This window comes from Rhagoletis zephyria, unplaced genomic scaffold, assembly GCF_001687245.7.
Source record: "Rhagoletis zephyria isolate East Lansing unplaced genomic scaffold, Rhagoletis_zephyria_1.1 Rzeph_scaffold_02428, whole genome shotgun sequence".
NCBI lineage: Eukaryota > Metazoa > Arthropoda > Insecta > Diptera > Tephritidae > Rhagoletis > Rhagoletis zephyria.
Genome location: NW_016159512.1, coordinates 56,685 through 73,250, shown reverse-complemented (window position 1 = coordinate 73,250; position 16,566 = coordinate 56,685). Strand labels below are relative to the sequence as shown.

The 16,566-nt window shown below is 35.6% G+C and overlaps 2 protein-coding genes across 5 annotated transcripts in view; both read left to right on the top strand.

Annotated features, from left to right (window-relative positions):
• The first annotated feature begins 2,017 nt into the window (after window positions 1-2,017).
• On the top strand, window positions 2,018-6,018 carry mkg-p (monkey king protein). The gene is made up of 5 exons (XM_017621352.1): window positions 2,018-2,171; window positions 2,327-2,487; window positions 3,268-3,739; window positions 3,799-4,511; window positions 4,577-6,018. The coding sequence occupies exons 3-5, from the start codon at window positions 3,268-3,270 to the stop codon at window positions 5,435-5,437; spliced, it is 2,046 nt and encodes a 681-aa protein (XP_017476841.1). The 5' UTR covers window positions 2,018-2,171; window positions 2,327-2,487; the 3' UTR covers window positions 5,438-6,018.
• A 2,322-nt stretch (window positions 6,019-8,340) lies between these two features.
• Window positions 8,341-16,566, top strand: part of LOC108366875 (uncharacterized) — a 23,828-nt gene continuing 15,602 nt past the window's right edge. For 2 of the 4 annotated variants that reach the window (XM_017621355.1, XM_017621353.1), the window contains exons 1-5: window positions 8,341-8,593; window positions 10,390-10,629; window positions 10,689-10,861; window positions 13,306-13,365; window positions 13,408-13,515. In XM_017621355.1, the coding sequence (XP_017476844.1) occupies window positions 8,437-8,593; window positions 10,390-10,629; window positions 10,689-10,861; window positions 13,306-13,365; window positions 13,408-13,515 (738 nt within the window). In that variant the 5' untranslated portion in view covers window positions 8,341-8,436. The remainder of the gene's footprint in view (window positions 8,594-10,389; window positions 10,630-10,688; window positions 10,862-13,305; window positions 13,366-13,407; window positions 13,516-16,566) is intronic. The other 2 variants (XM_017621354.1, XM_017621356.1) reach the window with 2 other exon arrangements.

Here is a 16,566-nt window from a genome sequence, read left to right as displayed (position 1 = left end):
TTACTTTTCATATCAATTCAAGTTTGCTTCGCTTTACGTGACAGATTCGCTTTGACAGCTAAGATGAATTGTATGAAAATGCACAAAGCATGCCACATAGATCATTGAAGCTGCAGCGCGAAGCGAAAAGATGGCCAACTCCCATCTTTTTGCGCGCTTTGACAATCAGCCGGTTTAATATTTATTTTGTTTCGTCCAAATTCGAGTATTCATGCTGAAACATAAAACTCAATTACATTGCTGATAATTTTAAAGCAAAATATCTTAAATCCACAGCAATTTTGACGAGTAAAAAAGCAGTGCAAAATTGATTTCTTGGCGTTCATTGTGGCATACCTTTTGCGTCTGGCGCTTTGCTGGCAAATTTATAAATGTCACGCAAAGCTACAAAGTTTTATCTGGCATCAGCTTAAAGGTTTCGAGGATAATCGTAACAATATTATTCACCAGCTTTCCCCACAGAACACTGTGTTTTTGGTGAAAAAACTTTTTACTATAGTCAAATAACGTTGATAATCTGCTTTATCCTTAGTTTCACCTGAAAAAAAATTCCCATAGTAAAACCATGGAAACCAAAAGTGAAAATTGAACCAGTTGGGGGAAATGAATGTCATGATAAGGCTGAATAAGAAGGGACAAGTCGTTATAATTGTAGAGAATGTGAGTAACTGGGGCGTGTCAAGGCGTATTTAACTTAATTAAATTTAAGGCGTATTTTATTGAATACGCCTTGGGGCGTGTCTTATCTTTTCATCCTAATAGAGCAAAAGGGAAGGCACTCCCCTGTTGTTGTTGTTGTTACAGCATACAAATTCCCCAAAGAGTTTTTGGGATGTGTTGCCGGAGTGGCAGTCCCTGGCCAGATTCAAATATGGGTCGTTCCGATTACGTGGACCCGCATGTCGTGGCCCCTGTTACTCACACTCGTTGCAATTACAATAGGGGTCTTCATCAAAAGTGATAAACTCTTGATAAACTTGAGAAAGTGATAAATTTATCATTTTAATAAATGAACTGTTAAACTTTGTATGGAAATCTATTTAACCAAAGTTTATCAATTTATCAAATGCGCTCCCCCGGCAGTCGGGTCTACGTAACCGGAACGACCCAGATTTATATTTAGCCAAGGACTGTAACTCCAGCAACACTCGCCAAAAACTCTTTGGGGAACTTGCATGATACTACAACAACAACACAAACTTTATCAAACGACTTTGGTGGATGAAACGTAACTAGGCGTATAAAATAAGTAATAAACAATTTTCTGCAATTATTTGCGGAATGCGCAACCTTTTTTGGCTATGTCGTGATATTTTAGTCATGAACGAAAGACACAGGATCACGCGAGAAAGAAAGAAATAAGATCCCTACAATACGACAAAATATGATCAAAATTTCTACTAAATTAACGATCTTTTTACTCAATATCTCGGAAACTAAAGGAGATATCCAAAAAAAGAGAACGCCATTTTTAAGATATTCAGCCTCATTGCGTAAGTCGTAAATTAGGCTAAATTGTACGACTCGACAACATTGGCATTGTTTACTGTCGTGCTGAAAAAAGTAAACGACGAAATTTGTCGAAAACTATACAGTGCTGCCAAGTTTTTCCGTTTTAATACACTAGTCGAGTGGAAATTTTAGACAATGACGTGAAATTTTCGATACGATTCGACTCTCGAAAAACGGCTTGCATTCGACACGACTCTCGCAATGAGGGTGATTGCTTAGTTTTATTAATGATTAGTTTAAATTGCATCACTAGCTAAATTTTTACTAAATTATCGAAAAAATTGCAGTCAATATCTCGAAAACTAAAGGAGATATCTAAAAACTGATAACACCAATCGAAAGACCTTATTTCAAAATATATAACTGCATATATAACTAAAAATCGTCAAAATTGCGCTTACGACAATCTTTTACCCAGGCGACGATTTGTGTACATGTGATTTTCCGTCTTCCTCAAATTTATGGCCTTATTTAATGGTCTCTTTTGAACCAACGCACAATTTGCAAATGTGTTAGTTCTTGTAGGGTTTCTAGCTTTTTAAATCTCGGCGAAATCTTTGTTGTAAGAAGTAAACAATGAAAACTGCGTTATTGTTGAGCGCATGAATAATCGCTTTTATTGTGCAAATTATTCTATAAATTATGTCGACGCATGTTATGTGTACACACGTTGTCACAAGCGAAAATGAAGAAATTTGCAGTAAACGACGAACAAATGTAAACAAACGAACAAATGCAAGCAAAAATGCGATTATAAGCGGGCTACTCTCCTTCTCTCGTGATGTTGCATTTTTGGTGCATGGCTGGATTTTAGTTGTGTAATTGAGAAATGTTGGCAGCCCTTTTGCGTTCGCGTCACGTTGTTTTTTTATTTCATTTTATAATTACAAACAATTCGAGTTCACATGCAAACATCCGAAAATCGTCTGCAAATTTTGCGAAAAAAGTTCATATAAAAAATTAAAGACAGTAAATGTAAGTTAAGGTTAGGGATTATCGGCTGGTATACAAATTCCAGATGACGAGCGATTTGCAATTGAGTAAGCGCCTATCGTGGTTACTGCGTCATGGAGCTGCTCGAGAAGGCATGCCTATACAACCAGATGGCTTTGTTGTTGTTGACACAATCCTCAAACATCCAAAATATGGACATGATTTAAGTTTAGAACGATTGAAAGAAATCGTCTCTAAAGATAAAAAGCAGCGCTATACTCTGCGTCAAAATCAATGTGGTGCTTATGAGATACGTGCGAACCAAGGTCACTCAATAGTGGAAGTAGAAGACTCTCATTGTTTGCAGCGTATTCACAAAGCCGATGAAGTGAAATTAGCTGTACATGGCACGTACTATCGGCATTGGCCACGAATAATTGAAGAAGGGCTGCGCCCGATGGGGCGTTTACATGTACACTTTGCCATGTTCGATGACATCGCCAAGACAGCGTATCAGAGTAGTCCACAAAGTGGCTTTCGCAGTGATTGCGAGTTGCTCGTTTATTTAGATGTGCAAAAAGCCATGGAGATTGGTGGGATGGAAATATATCGGTCCTCTAACAATGTCATACTGTGTGCGGGCAGCAACGGTCATATACCAAAAGAGTACTTCCGCCAAGTTGTTGACCGACGCACTGGAAAAAAATTACAATTTTAGTCTTTAAATTTATCTTAAAGTTATTGTATTATACAATAGAATATTGCTTTGTTTTTGAATAAATTCATGTGAACATTAAAGTTATCATTTATTCAACTTTGCAGATGGCGCGTTTGCCGTCAATATCAGCAAACTCGGATCCTGCATGCATAAACGATAATGGCAGCAATAATCCCAGCAATGAAAAAGAGGATGGAGTCGAAGTTAATACAAAAACCATTAATTGTACCGTTTGTTCTCAAACATTTGATAATCTGAAAGAGTGCTTGAAGCATGAGCTTTTACAGCACGGCACCAAAAAAGTAAACCGACCCCAGAAGTCCCTGCGCAATAAAGTCAACGCCGTACTCAACAATCTTAAATCTGATGATCAGCACGCCAGATTAAGAGATGCACTTCGAAAGTGTGAACCGGGTCAAGAACTTTCAAGTATTTTTAAATTTCATCGCATGAATGATGAAAACCTTGAGCTGGTATATGAGCGCATAAACGCTTGTTTGAAAAAAGAGCTGCAGTCATTAAGAGCTTTAAACATTTATCCTTTCGGCTCGTTTGCTAGCGCATTAGCATTGCGTGGTAAGAATAAAAAAAAATATGCGATATGCTTGCAGACTTTCAAACCATTACACTTTCAGACAGCGATATAGACCTCTACATTGAGCATGCAGACGGCATTCAAACAGAACACTCGACCAACTGGAGTCATAAGAGCCCCTCGCAACGTAGCATCTTCAATCGTATCAACAATATTTTACATCGTAGCAACTGTTTCAGTGATGTATTTGCTATACGACAGGCCCGTGTACCAATTATCAAATGTAAGCACACACCTACTGGATTTAGTCTGGACATAAATTTATCTTGCCCCAGTAGTGTGCATAACACAAACTTTCTGCGCGATCTCTTACAATTTGATACGCGATTCCATGAATTAATGATTTTTCTGAAAGTGTGGGCTAAGCAGTTGCAGTTGATTGGACGTGGAAATATGACCAGCTACTGCTTAATTACCCTGGTTATATTTTATTTACAGCAAGCACCGGCTTTGCTGCCGTCGATTAAGAAGCTACAAGAAAATGTCCCTGACCGCATGGTGGTTGGTGTTAATTACTCCTACGATTTAAATATTATTCCAACACTGCCACGTGAATTGACCACCTCAAAACTAATCAAAGGCTTTTTCAATTATTATCGCAGTTTTGAGTTTGAAAAATCCTTAATAGCTCCTTATCTAGGAGAAGCGGTTCCGCTTGAAAAATTTAAGGATGGTACATTTGATTATCCAGCTTATCATAATCAGCTACGCGTCATGACCATATTAAATGGCAAGCCAGTAGAGCCGTTCCAGGTAAGAAATTTTAACGCAAATGCTTTTTAAAATGTATATAACGATTATGGTGTTCTATTTTCAAGACGGAACGTTGCGTTTGTGTACAAGATCCTTTCTCACTAAATCACAATGTTGGTAAATCGATCGCTCCACCTAATTTGGAATATTTTCGCAATTGCATGAATCATGCTTGTAGCGTTTATCAGGACCACAACATATCCACTGATGCTCAACGATACGAGGCGCTACTTTACGGCATTATAGAGAATATTGCACGCACAGCAGGGGTGAATCCCACAAGTGCTGTGAAGAACATAAACCAGAAGACTTCAGAAATCATTGCCACCAATACAACTGGTATCGTAAGTAGTAATAATTTACCCAACGAATTGAGCTATCGTTTTAGCCCGTCACGCACTGAATTGCGTGTCATTGCCATGCTTGATAATGCAAATAATTCAAAAACACTACACGAATTATGGGTTCAGTACTACCTCGAAGCCATACCAGAAATCATAACGGATATTTACTGCCTAGACATGCAATCAGCTACGCCCACACATCGCGATAAACATCAGCGATTAGAAAATACTGATCGCACACACACTTGGCTGCTAAGTGGCTCTGTTGATCAGTGGACAGGGCGTTTACATCAACGTTTTAACAATAAAACTTTCATGGAATTGCAGTTGGAGCAAACAAGAAAATTTGCCGAAGAACGTCGTCAGAATGCAGCATTTGCTGTACAGTTAAATGCCACCTTAATTCTAAACGTATTAAGCGATTCTGCGGCAATTGAATTGATTCTCACACCACGTCATACAAAAGGCATTGGTTTAGTAAAAAAAGACCCTTTGCGTAAATTTTTTATGATGTTCAAATGCAGTATGCAGAATTTTAATTTAAAAGAGAGGCTACAGGCGAGAGGACAAACAAATTTTTAGATGCTGGAGTTGGCTATTTAATTTGGACTATCATATTTAAATTTTATATATGAAGTAGGTTTATTGACTTATTTACGTACATACATATAAAGCAAATAGTGACACGCTAGGAATTAAATTAATTTTGCATCCGACAAAACGTTAAACAAAAACGTTAGCATTGTACTTGAATTTGTAAATGTTTTAGAATTTTTACTCTTACATACATACATACATACATATATACTGGTATATATCGGGGATTGGCGTAATCGGGAAAATTAATAATTGAATAAAAAAAATTTTGAATGACGAATAAATTTTTATTCTTCATTCAAGCACTTGCGAATGATGAATAAATTTTTATTCATCATTGAAGTAATTTCAAATAACTCCATCCATACATATGTACTGGTATATATGTGCTTGCTTTTGTATAATATTGCTTGAATAAAGAAAGATTACATTGGAAATATATTTAGGAATACATAAATATTTATGTATGTATATGTTTTTATGTACACAAAAATAATGAACTGCCCAGTGGAATCAGAAATAAATAAATGATTACTCCTTTTGAAAAATTTTGGAGCTGAAAAATATATTTTGCCTTATCCTAAGTTTCGCCAGAAAAAATTTGTGTGCAAATTCTTTATCCGGATCCCGATCATTGCCCAAGGAAACACAGCTCATAAGAAAATGAAAGAAAACGATTTTGTTTTTGTTTTTTCGTAGCCAGATAAAACTTTGTAGCTTTGCGTGACATTTATAACTTCGCCAGCAAAGCGCCACACGCAAAAGGTATGCCACAATGAACGCCAAGAAAGCAATTTTGTACCGCTGTTTTACTCGTAAAAGTTGCTGTGGATTTTATATATTTTGCTTTAAAATTATCAGCAATGTAATTAAGTTTTATGTTTCTGCATGAAAACCCGAATTTGGACGAAACAAAATAAATATTAAACCGGCTGATTGTCAAAGCGCGCAAAAAGATGGGAGTTGGCCATCTTTTCGCTTCGCGCTGCAGCTTCAACGATTTATGTGGCATGCTTTGTGCATTTTCATACAATTCATCTTATCTGTCAAAGCGAATCTGTCACGTAAAGCGAAGCAAAAGTTTTATGTGGCATCAGCTTAAATAACGGATGAAATAAATGTCAACGAAAACACAAACAGCCGGTGCCTTCAGCCCATGAACAAATTAGTAGTAGTGCATGATTCAATAAGAGTAAAGCGAAGCGCACATTAGCGCGATTCCATCGTTGCGAATACGTTGCGAATTCGGCTGTTAACTTCGAATCCGCAAACGTGCGCACGCTTGAGCGATTTTTTCGCGTCGATTTCCGATGTACATTTCACTCAATTTTCCCTTTATTTCGTGTATTTTCGCACTCGGCGTGCCCAAATCGTACAAAATACTATTATTACGAACGTTTTTATTAGTTTTTTACATTACAAGTTTTTTTTTCTTTGCCTTTATTGCTGTGACACCTTTCTTCTTCTTCTTTGACGCCTTCAAAACGCTGCCAGCCGCGTTTCGAACGCGTCAATAGAGAAGAACATTGAATGTTCGAAAAATTCGCAGCGACGGAATCGTGCAAGTGTGCGCTAGCGCATTAAAATGTATGGGTAGCATTGTTGTAATTTTTGGGCTTGCGGATTCGCAACGACAGAATCGCGCCAATGTGCGCTTCGCTTAATAGTAATAATTAGTACTTGGTTCAAAAGTATTGACACTAAAAATACTTGGTATCGAACGAAAAGTATCGAGTATTTTTTCGTACCGTTTCATCCCTATGGTCAGTTATTGATTGTAGAGGTGGAAAACTATCGATAGTATTGATCGTTATTATCGGCTATATTTAATTTATAAGAAAAATTACATTTTTTTTTTAAAACGCGTTCACCGCTCAGTTCGGCACATTTTATTTTGTTCTGCAAAAAACAGCTGATGTTGTTGTTGCCAACATATGATTTTGAGGGCAAATAATACATGAGATTCGCTGCAAACGTATATAAAGGAGAACGCGGCAAACCGAAACATCAAATCGTTCGGATAGAAAATCAAAATCAAATTGATTCGAACAAAGAGTGTTCAACACATTTTTGTTGCTTAAAATTAACGTAACAAAAAGTGTCCGGCCACGAGCGACGAAAAAGCACTACACAAATTGTTTCAGATTTATTACAAAATTTAAAATTTTTTTTGCTGGGAAAATGCGTTTAAATAAAGACGTATGGCCTTATTCATAAAAAAATATAGTAGGTTTAAAGAACTTTATAAAGTGACGTTTTCATACATTTAGCAGTTTTACACTTTATAACTACTTAATTTTTTAAGAATGAGGTTATTAGTTTTTAATTTCTGGCTTTTTTGGAGCTACCAAATCGTTGCTCACATTTATACTCGAGACAACTTACTAATTGCTCTTACTTGCTGTCTCCACAGACATAGTTTTTATCTTGATAATTTTATCAGGCAAAGTTTTGCCCATGGATACCGCATATTGCTCTTGGCAAGCGATAATTATCAGCTTTTTTATTGACAGCTGCATTTGCATTTGCGCAATGGCTTCGTGGAGACAACATTATTGATATTTCAATATAAAAGCAAAAATTGAGCTGTTTTCTATTAAAATATTTATTATTATTTGCTTGGGTGTGAAATAGCATATTTTTCAATTTTTTAAATGATGAAATCCGGCAAAAATATCCACCTTACAAATGCTGTTATCAAAATAAAAAAAAATGCCTCCGATTAAATTTTCATCAAGCAATAAAAATGACGGTTGGTAGGCAAAAACGTTTGTCTATGGAGACGGGCAGTTACAATACAGCCGATAGTATCGATAGTTTTAAAATATGGATAGTATTTTCTGAAAACACAAACCATCGATATATCGATAGTATCGTCGATATTTTTCCATTCCTAACTGTTTGTGTTTGCATATTTCTGTGTAGTGTAGGAATATCTTGCTTCATACATTTAGTTATTCAGATATTTCAACAAAATACAGAAAATGAGTTTCGATGATATATATGACAAATATCGGGCGGCACTAATAAAAGCAGTTCATGAAAATCACTTACTATGGGATAAGAAAAATAAGTTCAATAATCAAAAGGCGTTGAAACAACAAGTCTGGAAGGAATTGGCAGAAAAGTTCGGGAAAGCAAGTAAGAACCCTGCCTAAGCAAAAAATCCGATTAAGCCAAAATAAACCAAAATAAGTATAGTAATAAAATAATATGTTAGTTTAATGTTTTCATTTTCAAACCCATTAATGAAGTATTACATAGGGCAACACTGATTTTGATGCGGCAATTGTTTAAGCTGTTTTTTTAAATATATTCTTTCTTGTGCTGATTACGAATCCATAAGTATAAAGTTTCCATCAGCTCCAGATTTTAAGAAAAACGTGGTCAAAGTGTAAATAATGGCGTTTTTTGCAATATTTGAGAAGCAGATAGAAGCTGATAGAACCTTCCACTTAGGCTTAAATTAAAGCTGGAACTCTGGACTACTATCCCTGAAAATACCATTCCTGCACCTTGACCCGATGGTCAATGCACTCCAGGACCAGTGATGATTTGACCTTATAGGATGTGAAGGCGCGGATTGCTGCCTGGCTCTCACTTAGGATTATGATTCTGTGGGACATATGCTTCCGCAAGACTGCTTCTCATTATGGCCACAAGATGCGGTATTACACTCTCACTGCCCTGCTGTAACATCACCGGCCGGATGTCATCTACCCCTGGAGCCTTGTAGCGCTCAAACGAGCCTAGCGGCCATCTGACTGAAGCCTGAGTGAATATACTTCTCGCCAGTCTCCAATCAGATGGTCGCGGCCTAGTGCGCTGGACGTCCAACTCCGCCCCCGGAAAGTGTGCTAGCATAAAGGCGGTTGCCCTCTTCGCCCTACTGTTGGCGTACATAGGTGCCATCTGCAAGCTTAAGCGCAAGCTCCGAAAATTTTTGATAAGGCGATTTCCGAACTGGATGCCGAGATAGGTCTATCTTCCAATCAGCAGTCGATATAGTAAATCCAATTTTCAAACTTTGTACGAAAATTAGAAAAAATCTGCAAACTTCAACAAAATTTCATTATAGTTTAAAACTTTTTAACCAGGACAAAACACCTCATTCAACTTTAATGTAATATGATAAGTGCAAGTTTGAATTACATATCTTAAAATTCGCACGAATTTTTTATTTATTTTTTTTTGCTGACGGTGATATTTTTGTTTCTATATATGTATGTATGTAAAAATATTTAATGCTTTTTTAAATGGACAAAATTATAACTCAAAGAGATGCCATTAAACACAAAAATGTTTGCATTTTTACACAAAGTTGTGTGTAAAAAAACTTGGAAAATGCTTTAGTGGATTTTGAACCGAACCGAACGATTTTTTGGGAGTGGGTTTTGGTTTGGTTTTAGTATTTCAAAATAAAAATAGTTCGGTTCGTGGTTTGATTCGAAGCCCGGAAAAAGCTACAATTCGGTTAAGAACCGGTTCGGTTGCAATAACTTAAAGGCAAGTTGCAATACACTCACACTTTTTCTTAACACACTCGCACTTACAAAACTTGAACGTCGACTTGATATATATTTTTCCTTTCAAGTCGTGAGACAACTTGAAAGTCAAGTCAAACAACTGATCACAGATAGGGGAACGTACCCATACTACGTGACCCACTTTTTCCAATTTTCTTCGGGATTTAGTAAAAAAAAAGCTGGGAAGATATTACTGCAGGTATTATAAATACATATGTGTACGTGAACGAGGCGAGAATTTTGAGTTGTTCCGTAGAGGACGGCATCTTGAATGTAAAACTAAGAAAAATAGCGGGCAGGGAAAAGCATAAGCTACGGTGGTTCGAATTTACAGGATGTGTTGTTTGTTTCGCCCTCGCTATCTATGTATGTATGTATGTGAAAAAAAACAACTCTTAATTTCTCCTACAGATGATGTTCAGAAGAATTGGGCAAATTTGCTACACCAATACCGTTACAATTTGAAGCGCGAAATTGTATATGGCATAAAGCCGCAATGGAAATTTTACAATGACATGTCTTTTCTACGAGAAAGTAATATTGTTAAAAACAACAACAAAGCGTCTTCTGATTCAGAATCGGATGTGGAAACTAAAACGTATTTGAAGCAAAAACAAAAACAAGATTTTTTGAAAAATTTACAGACCGCAGGTACTTACAGTATTTTTACTACGTTAGTAAAATGTTTTCTTATAAATGATTTCTTTTAGTCTCTAATAGCGACAAAGACTTTCAAAAAATTGACGTGGACGAGGTCCAATTATGTAACGCAGCTGAGCAAGAAGAGGCCGATTCTTGCAGTATTGAAGAATGGATTAAAACTGAAATAGATTTAGAAGAAGAGATGGAGGCAAAAAATGTTACATTTGACAATGATACAAGGGTAAGAGAAAAATATTAAAGACAAAGGTTTTCTGTTTTTACTACCCATGAACAGAGAAAAATAATTACTGTCCCTTTTCTAAAATATATATATATACTCTTTTTTTTTAAATTGTGCGAAATACCTTTTCGTTCCTCAACTGTTCTTGAAAACTGATAAAACTGTCAAAAACAAAAATTGTCCAATAAGTCAAGAAAAAAATATAAACACGTCCCAGAAGATAATTTAGGTAGGCCTTCTTAAGTAAAGCCATTCTGTGAGGCCTACTTAAGAAGGGCTGAAAAAAGTGCTTCCTTGCATGCCTTCTATGTAGAAGGGCTTATCCAATTACAATTTACACGAATGCATAAATTTGTATTATTTGGCATTACAAACGAATTTTAATAAATATTTTAAGTGGCAATAACACATATTTGATATAAACCTTATGCAAATACTTTAAAGATGTATGATTTTTATAAATTAAAGAAGAAACTTTAAAAGAACTCCTTCAAAAGGCCTTGTGAAGTACGTCCTATAAAAGCCCTTCTGGAAGGCCTTCCATGGGTAGCGAAAGGAGAAGCCCTTCAATTTGTGCCACTCCATATAAAAAAGAAAGGAGAAACGAATGTAGAGTGGAAGGCCTCTTAACTCTCAGGAAGGCCTTTCGGAAGGGCTTTTAACTCCTGAAATTATCTACTGGGACGTCTGTTTAAAATGTAGGTTACCCTTTATCCAAGGCGAAATCAGACTGTAACCACGCCCACATCCCATATAAAGGTATTTTCGAAAAATACAAGAACTTCGATATTTCAGTAAATATTGGATGCAAATTATTGAAAATTACTCATTTTGCAGTTTCAATAATTTTCAAGTACAATACTTGTACCCAGTACAGTTAGCCATTTGACGTAATTGGGGTTCATATATTAATTTAAATGAAATACTGCCAGCTTGTGAGATTTCTACACTAAGTATTGAAATGTTACCAACATGTGTATATTTGAAGAAAATACTCAGTACTCTGAAAAATACCCGATCCTTAAAAGTATCGATACTAGAGAACTCGATCCTCAAAAGTACTCGCTACTTCCCAACACTAATTATAATATATTTAAAATAAACAACTAAATATTTTAACAATAAAAAATAATGAAAAACAGGTTGACAGAAAATGTGCAAAGTCCACATTAAAGGAACAAAATCATAAAGAGAAAATGTGGTGAGTCCCAAAAGAGCCTATAAGTCTGCAACAGCTTTATATTGAAATTAGCCGATTATTGGTACTAAAACAAGACGAACTAAGGGAGAAAACTGCATTTACAGATTAGGAAAATATTAACAACAAAATAAGTTAGACGGTTTTTGTCCCTCCTGAAAAATTAAAAAAAAAAAAATGAACTTAGCACGTTTGCGCACTAAGCCAACAATATGTATGTTCTAATTTCTTTATCGTACTAACTGTTGGGTTTTCTAAATCGACTTTGGTTGCGATTGCATTCCGATTACATAACATTTTTTTCAGCCGAGTGAATTTCAAATCATTGGAATTAACCTAATTAATTATATTAAAAAGTATTTACTTAAATTTTTCATAAAAAATCGCCCATGTTTATACTTTTTTAAATTTAACGAACTTGTTTATACAAAATATCGTCGACGAAAATGCAACCATGTGTCGCAGTCATTTCTTTCGTTACTGCAAATTGTTGCTGGCAAGAGAACTGTCACGCTTTCTGGTAAATTCTTGTAACTTCTGGCGTGTTGGGGAACGCAAAGTTTTATTTTTTTTTATTTTTAACCGACTTAAAAAAGTAGGAGGTTATCAATACGTAGTAAATTTTTTTATGTGTGCTACGGGATAACTTTGAAACACTTCAACCATTTTCCATTATTCTTTTATAGGAAAGGTAGTACCACAAGGACGGTTCCATACGAATTTGGAAATTAGTTGGTTCCCAGTAGATAATTTCAGCAGTTAAAAATCCTTCCTAAAGGCCTTCCTGAGAGTCAAGAGGCCTTCCACTCTACACCCCTTTCGCATTTCCTTTTGTATGGAGTGACACAATTTGTAGGGCTTCTTCTTTCGCTACCCATGGAAGGCCTTCCAGAAGGGCCTTTATAGGCCGTACTTCAGAAGGCCTTTAGGAGGAGTTCTTTTAAGGTTTCTTCTTTAATTTATAAAAATCATACATCTTTGAAGTATTTGCTTAAGGTTTATAACAAATATATGTTGTATGTAACAGATATTTGTAATGCTAAATAATATAAATTTATGCATTCGCATAAATTGTAAATTGATAAGCCTTTCTAGAAGGCATGCAAGGAAGCACTTTTTTCAGCCCTTTTTGCGTAGGCCTCTTAGAATGGCTTTAATTACTTTATATTTTTTCTTTACTTAACTTCGCAGCCTGCTAACTGCCTAAAGTAACATTTTCGTTTAACTTTTCTATACTTAATTTAAGTCAACAACCCAGGGGTTGGAAGAAATGATAAGTGTAACGCCGCACCAAATTATGATTCTTAGCCAAAACAACAACAATACCAACAACAGCATCAGCAGCAACAGCAACAGCAACAACAACAACATGATTCATATTCCGCCTACCAATAGTACTCCTATGCCAAGAAAGCGGTGCCGTGTGGAAAATGAGGAATGCGATGAAATTGAAAAAATTAAACGTAATGCAAGCGAAGGAGACGAGCCGCTACAACAACAACAACAACAGCAACAACAACAACAACAGTGTGCCATAAATATAGACCATGGAGAATCGCATCCCAAAAAGAATGGAGAAGCCAAGGAAACATCTACTTACGGACCTGAAGAAGTAGATTTAACAAACGATTGCGAAATGCCAAAATGCTACAAAGGTAATTATTTAACCACAATAAATATCAACAATTATTTTAAGCTAATTGTCTATATCATTTTAAAATAGAAAACCAAACAGAAAATTGTGATGGTAAACAGGCTAAAGACAGCCCAGAGGCATCAACAAGTCAGGCCAGTGAAAGAATCGAACAGTGTAAACGTTCACCTGTGGATGTAGAAGTAAAAGAGGGTCAAATAGAGAATGAAGGCAGCTGTATTAAATACTTAAAGAAAAAGAAGAATAAGAAAATAAAAGCTAAGCGAGACATGCAACAAAAAGATGATGACTACCATTTTGTGATCAGTCTTTTGCCATACTTGCGGCGTGTGAATTTGGATCGAAAATTGCAAACACGTATGAATATGATGAAAGTCGTCATGGAGGAGATGGAATATAAAGACAATTAAATAGTAAAGTGAAAGCAACATATTAATACCCCTAAATAAAAATATTTTAAATAAATAAAAGGGATGTGGATTTGCTTGACATATGCAGTAGGTGAAATGCGAGGTTAACCATGCAAATTAAAAATCAGCGGTCTAAGAGCCGGTTGTTCAAGGTCTGCTTATCACTACCTACCAGTAAAACAGCACTATCGACGTTCAACACTTACTGCAACACTTACTGTGGGGAATTTCGCTTCATGATTAGAAACAGTTTTTCGTAATTAGGTGTTATTTATGAACAAAATGTAGGTTAAGGGCGGGCCGGTTTTTCAATGTCTGGTTATCACTACTTGCCGGTTAAACATCGTTATCGACGTTTTCGACATCATGCATATAACATGTTGTATTAAACCGGCGCTTCTACCTTCGATTAGTGCTAATCAGACATTGAACAACCGGCCCTAAGTATAATATCAATAGTTAAGTACATAATTAACGTTTGTGTTTCTATTAACTGAAAAAAAAATCAAATCGTAATTATAGCACTGAATGGAGTTTTCTGAAATGTAAGTTTATAATTAAAAAATATTCATTGTAAGATTATATTTTTATGAAATTTTGGCTGCATTTCTTTATTCGGTATGTTTGGAATAAACTTTTTTGTTTATTTATTCTTTAGAACGTTCCTGATGATATGTTGACGTATATTTCAAACGCATTCTGTTTATTCCGGCTGTGAAATGGGATTATCCGGAATGTATAAAGAAACGCAGCCTTTGTGTTTTTTTTGTGAATTTATCAAGTATGTATATAAATTTCCGAATATAGTTAAGTCTATATTCAAAAAAACAAGGATGATCTGATGACCAGCACATAAAAGATCTGATAACCTAACCAATAAAATCATGAATAAAAAAAATTAACTCTAACCAACTTTTTTCTGATATTATGGGTTTACTCGAAAGAACAATTATTCCCATTAGTTATGGAACACGATTTCATCATGTGACTAGCTTCGCAGTAGCGCATCCTGTCAACCATGTCCTTTCCAAGCCCGACATACGCCTTAAGGGCCTGAATCGTTAATAGATTAATCGCATAACTAATATCGATCCTTCACGGCATGTCACAAAAAAAGTCTAAAGGCTCTGTTATGCATACTTGGCATAACGGCGTGAAATCGCGGCTGCGAGGGGGGCCAATTGACATCGCCGAGACGGCTGATGACACAATTACGGAACTTGGCGCTCAAAATAAAAATTGAATAGATGGCAATTCTAACAAAAAATATTTTCAAACTAAAGTTTTTTAAAACTTTATTTTGACACTCATATTTTAATATTTCATTAAAATTGTGTATAAATTAGACTTTTCAAACAGAAGGCAACCCTCTGCGAAAGTATTTTCAAACTAGAGATCTTTTTAAACCTCTTCCGTCTGATACTGTTATACATAATTCAATTAACTGATGAATTAAATTTAGTTAAATTTTTTTTATCACCTGGCAACTCTCCTAAATACAGGTCAGATATAAATTCTTTCCAAACTCATAAACGATTGAATACCCTCTTTTAATAATTTATTTAACTTTATAATTCATTTGATTTTAAAATTTTCAACAGCTGGCAACTCTCTTCATGTGTTCAAACTAAATATTTCTTAGCACTCTTTCGTTTAACAACCGTATTTTAATACTGTATATAACTTGTTTTTAACTAAATTCGAGTTTAAAAACAGGTGGCAACCCTATTCAAAACATTTTCAAAATACTATTTTCTTAAACCCCTTTCGTTTGGATCCTTATGGAGAAACATTTTTATACCCGAGCGCACTTGTGCACAAGGGTATATTAATTTTGTTCACATAACGGTTGTTTGTAACAGCCAAAACGAATCGAGATAGATATAGACAAATGTATACATAAATGATCAGGATGAAAAAAGAAATCGATTAAGCCATGTCTGTCCGTCCGTCCGTCTGTCCGTCTGTCCGTGTACACGATAACTCGAGCAAAAATTGAGATATCTCAACGAAATTTGGTAAAAATAATCGATTAAGCCAAAGGTAGGTTGGTATTGAAAATGGGCGAAATCGGAATGTAACCACGTCCACTTCCTATATAACGGTAATTTCCAGAAATACGAAAACTGCGATATTTTAGTGACTACTGAAGATAATTCACTCAAAATTGATATTTACAATAACTTTTAGACGAAAAATAAGAGTATTATAAATTTTTAGAAAATGGGCGTAGCCACGCCCACTCATGTGTATATCTTGGTAACCGCTGCACCAATTTCTTCCAAACTTGGCACAGTTGTTGGCCTTGATACAGCATAGTAAATGGCCGAAAATTTAAAAAATCGGACAATAACCACGCCCACATCCCATATAACGGTAATTTTCGGAAATACGAAAACTGCGATATTTTAGTAACTACTGAAGATTATTCACTCAAAATTGA

What these genes read in the sequence shown, in the direction of transcription:
- mkg-p (XM_017621352.1), top strand. Translation starts at nt 3,268, where the DNA reads ATGGCGCGTTTGCCGTCAATATCAGCAAACTCGGATCCTGCATGCATA. An exon ending in TAGCGCATTAGCATTGCGTG is followed by an intron (nt 3,740 to 3,798) that starts GTAAGAATAAAA and finishes TTACACTTTCAG; the next exon opens with ACAGCGATATAGACCTCTAC. An exon ending in AGCCAGTAGAGCCGTTCCAG is followed by an intron (nt 4,512 to 4,576) that starts GTAAGAAATTTT and finishes TCTATTTTCAAG; the next exon opens with ACGGAACGTTGCGTTTGTGT.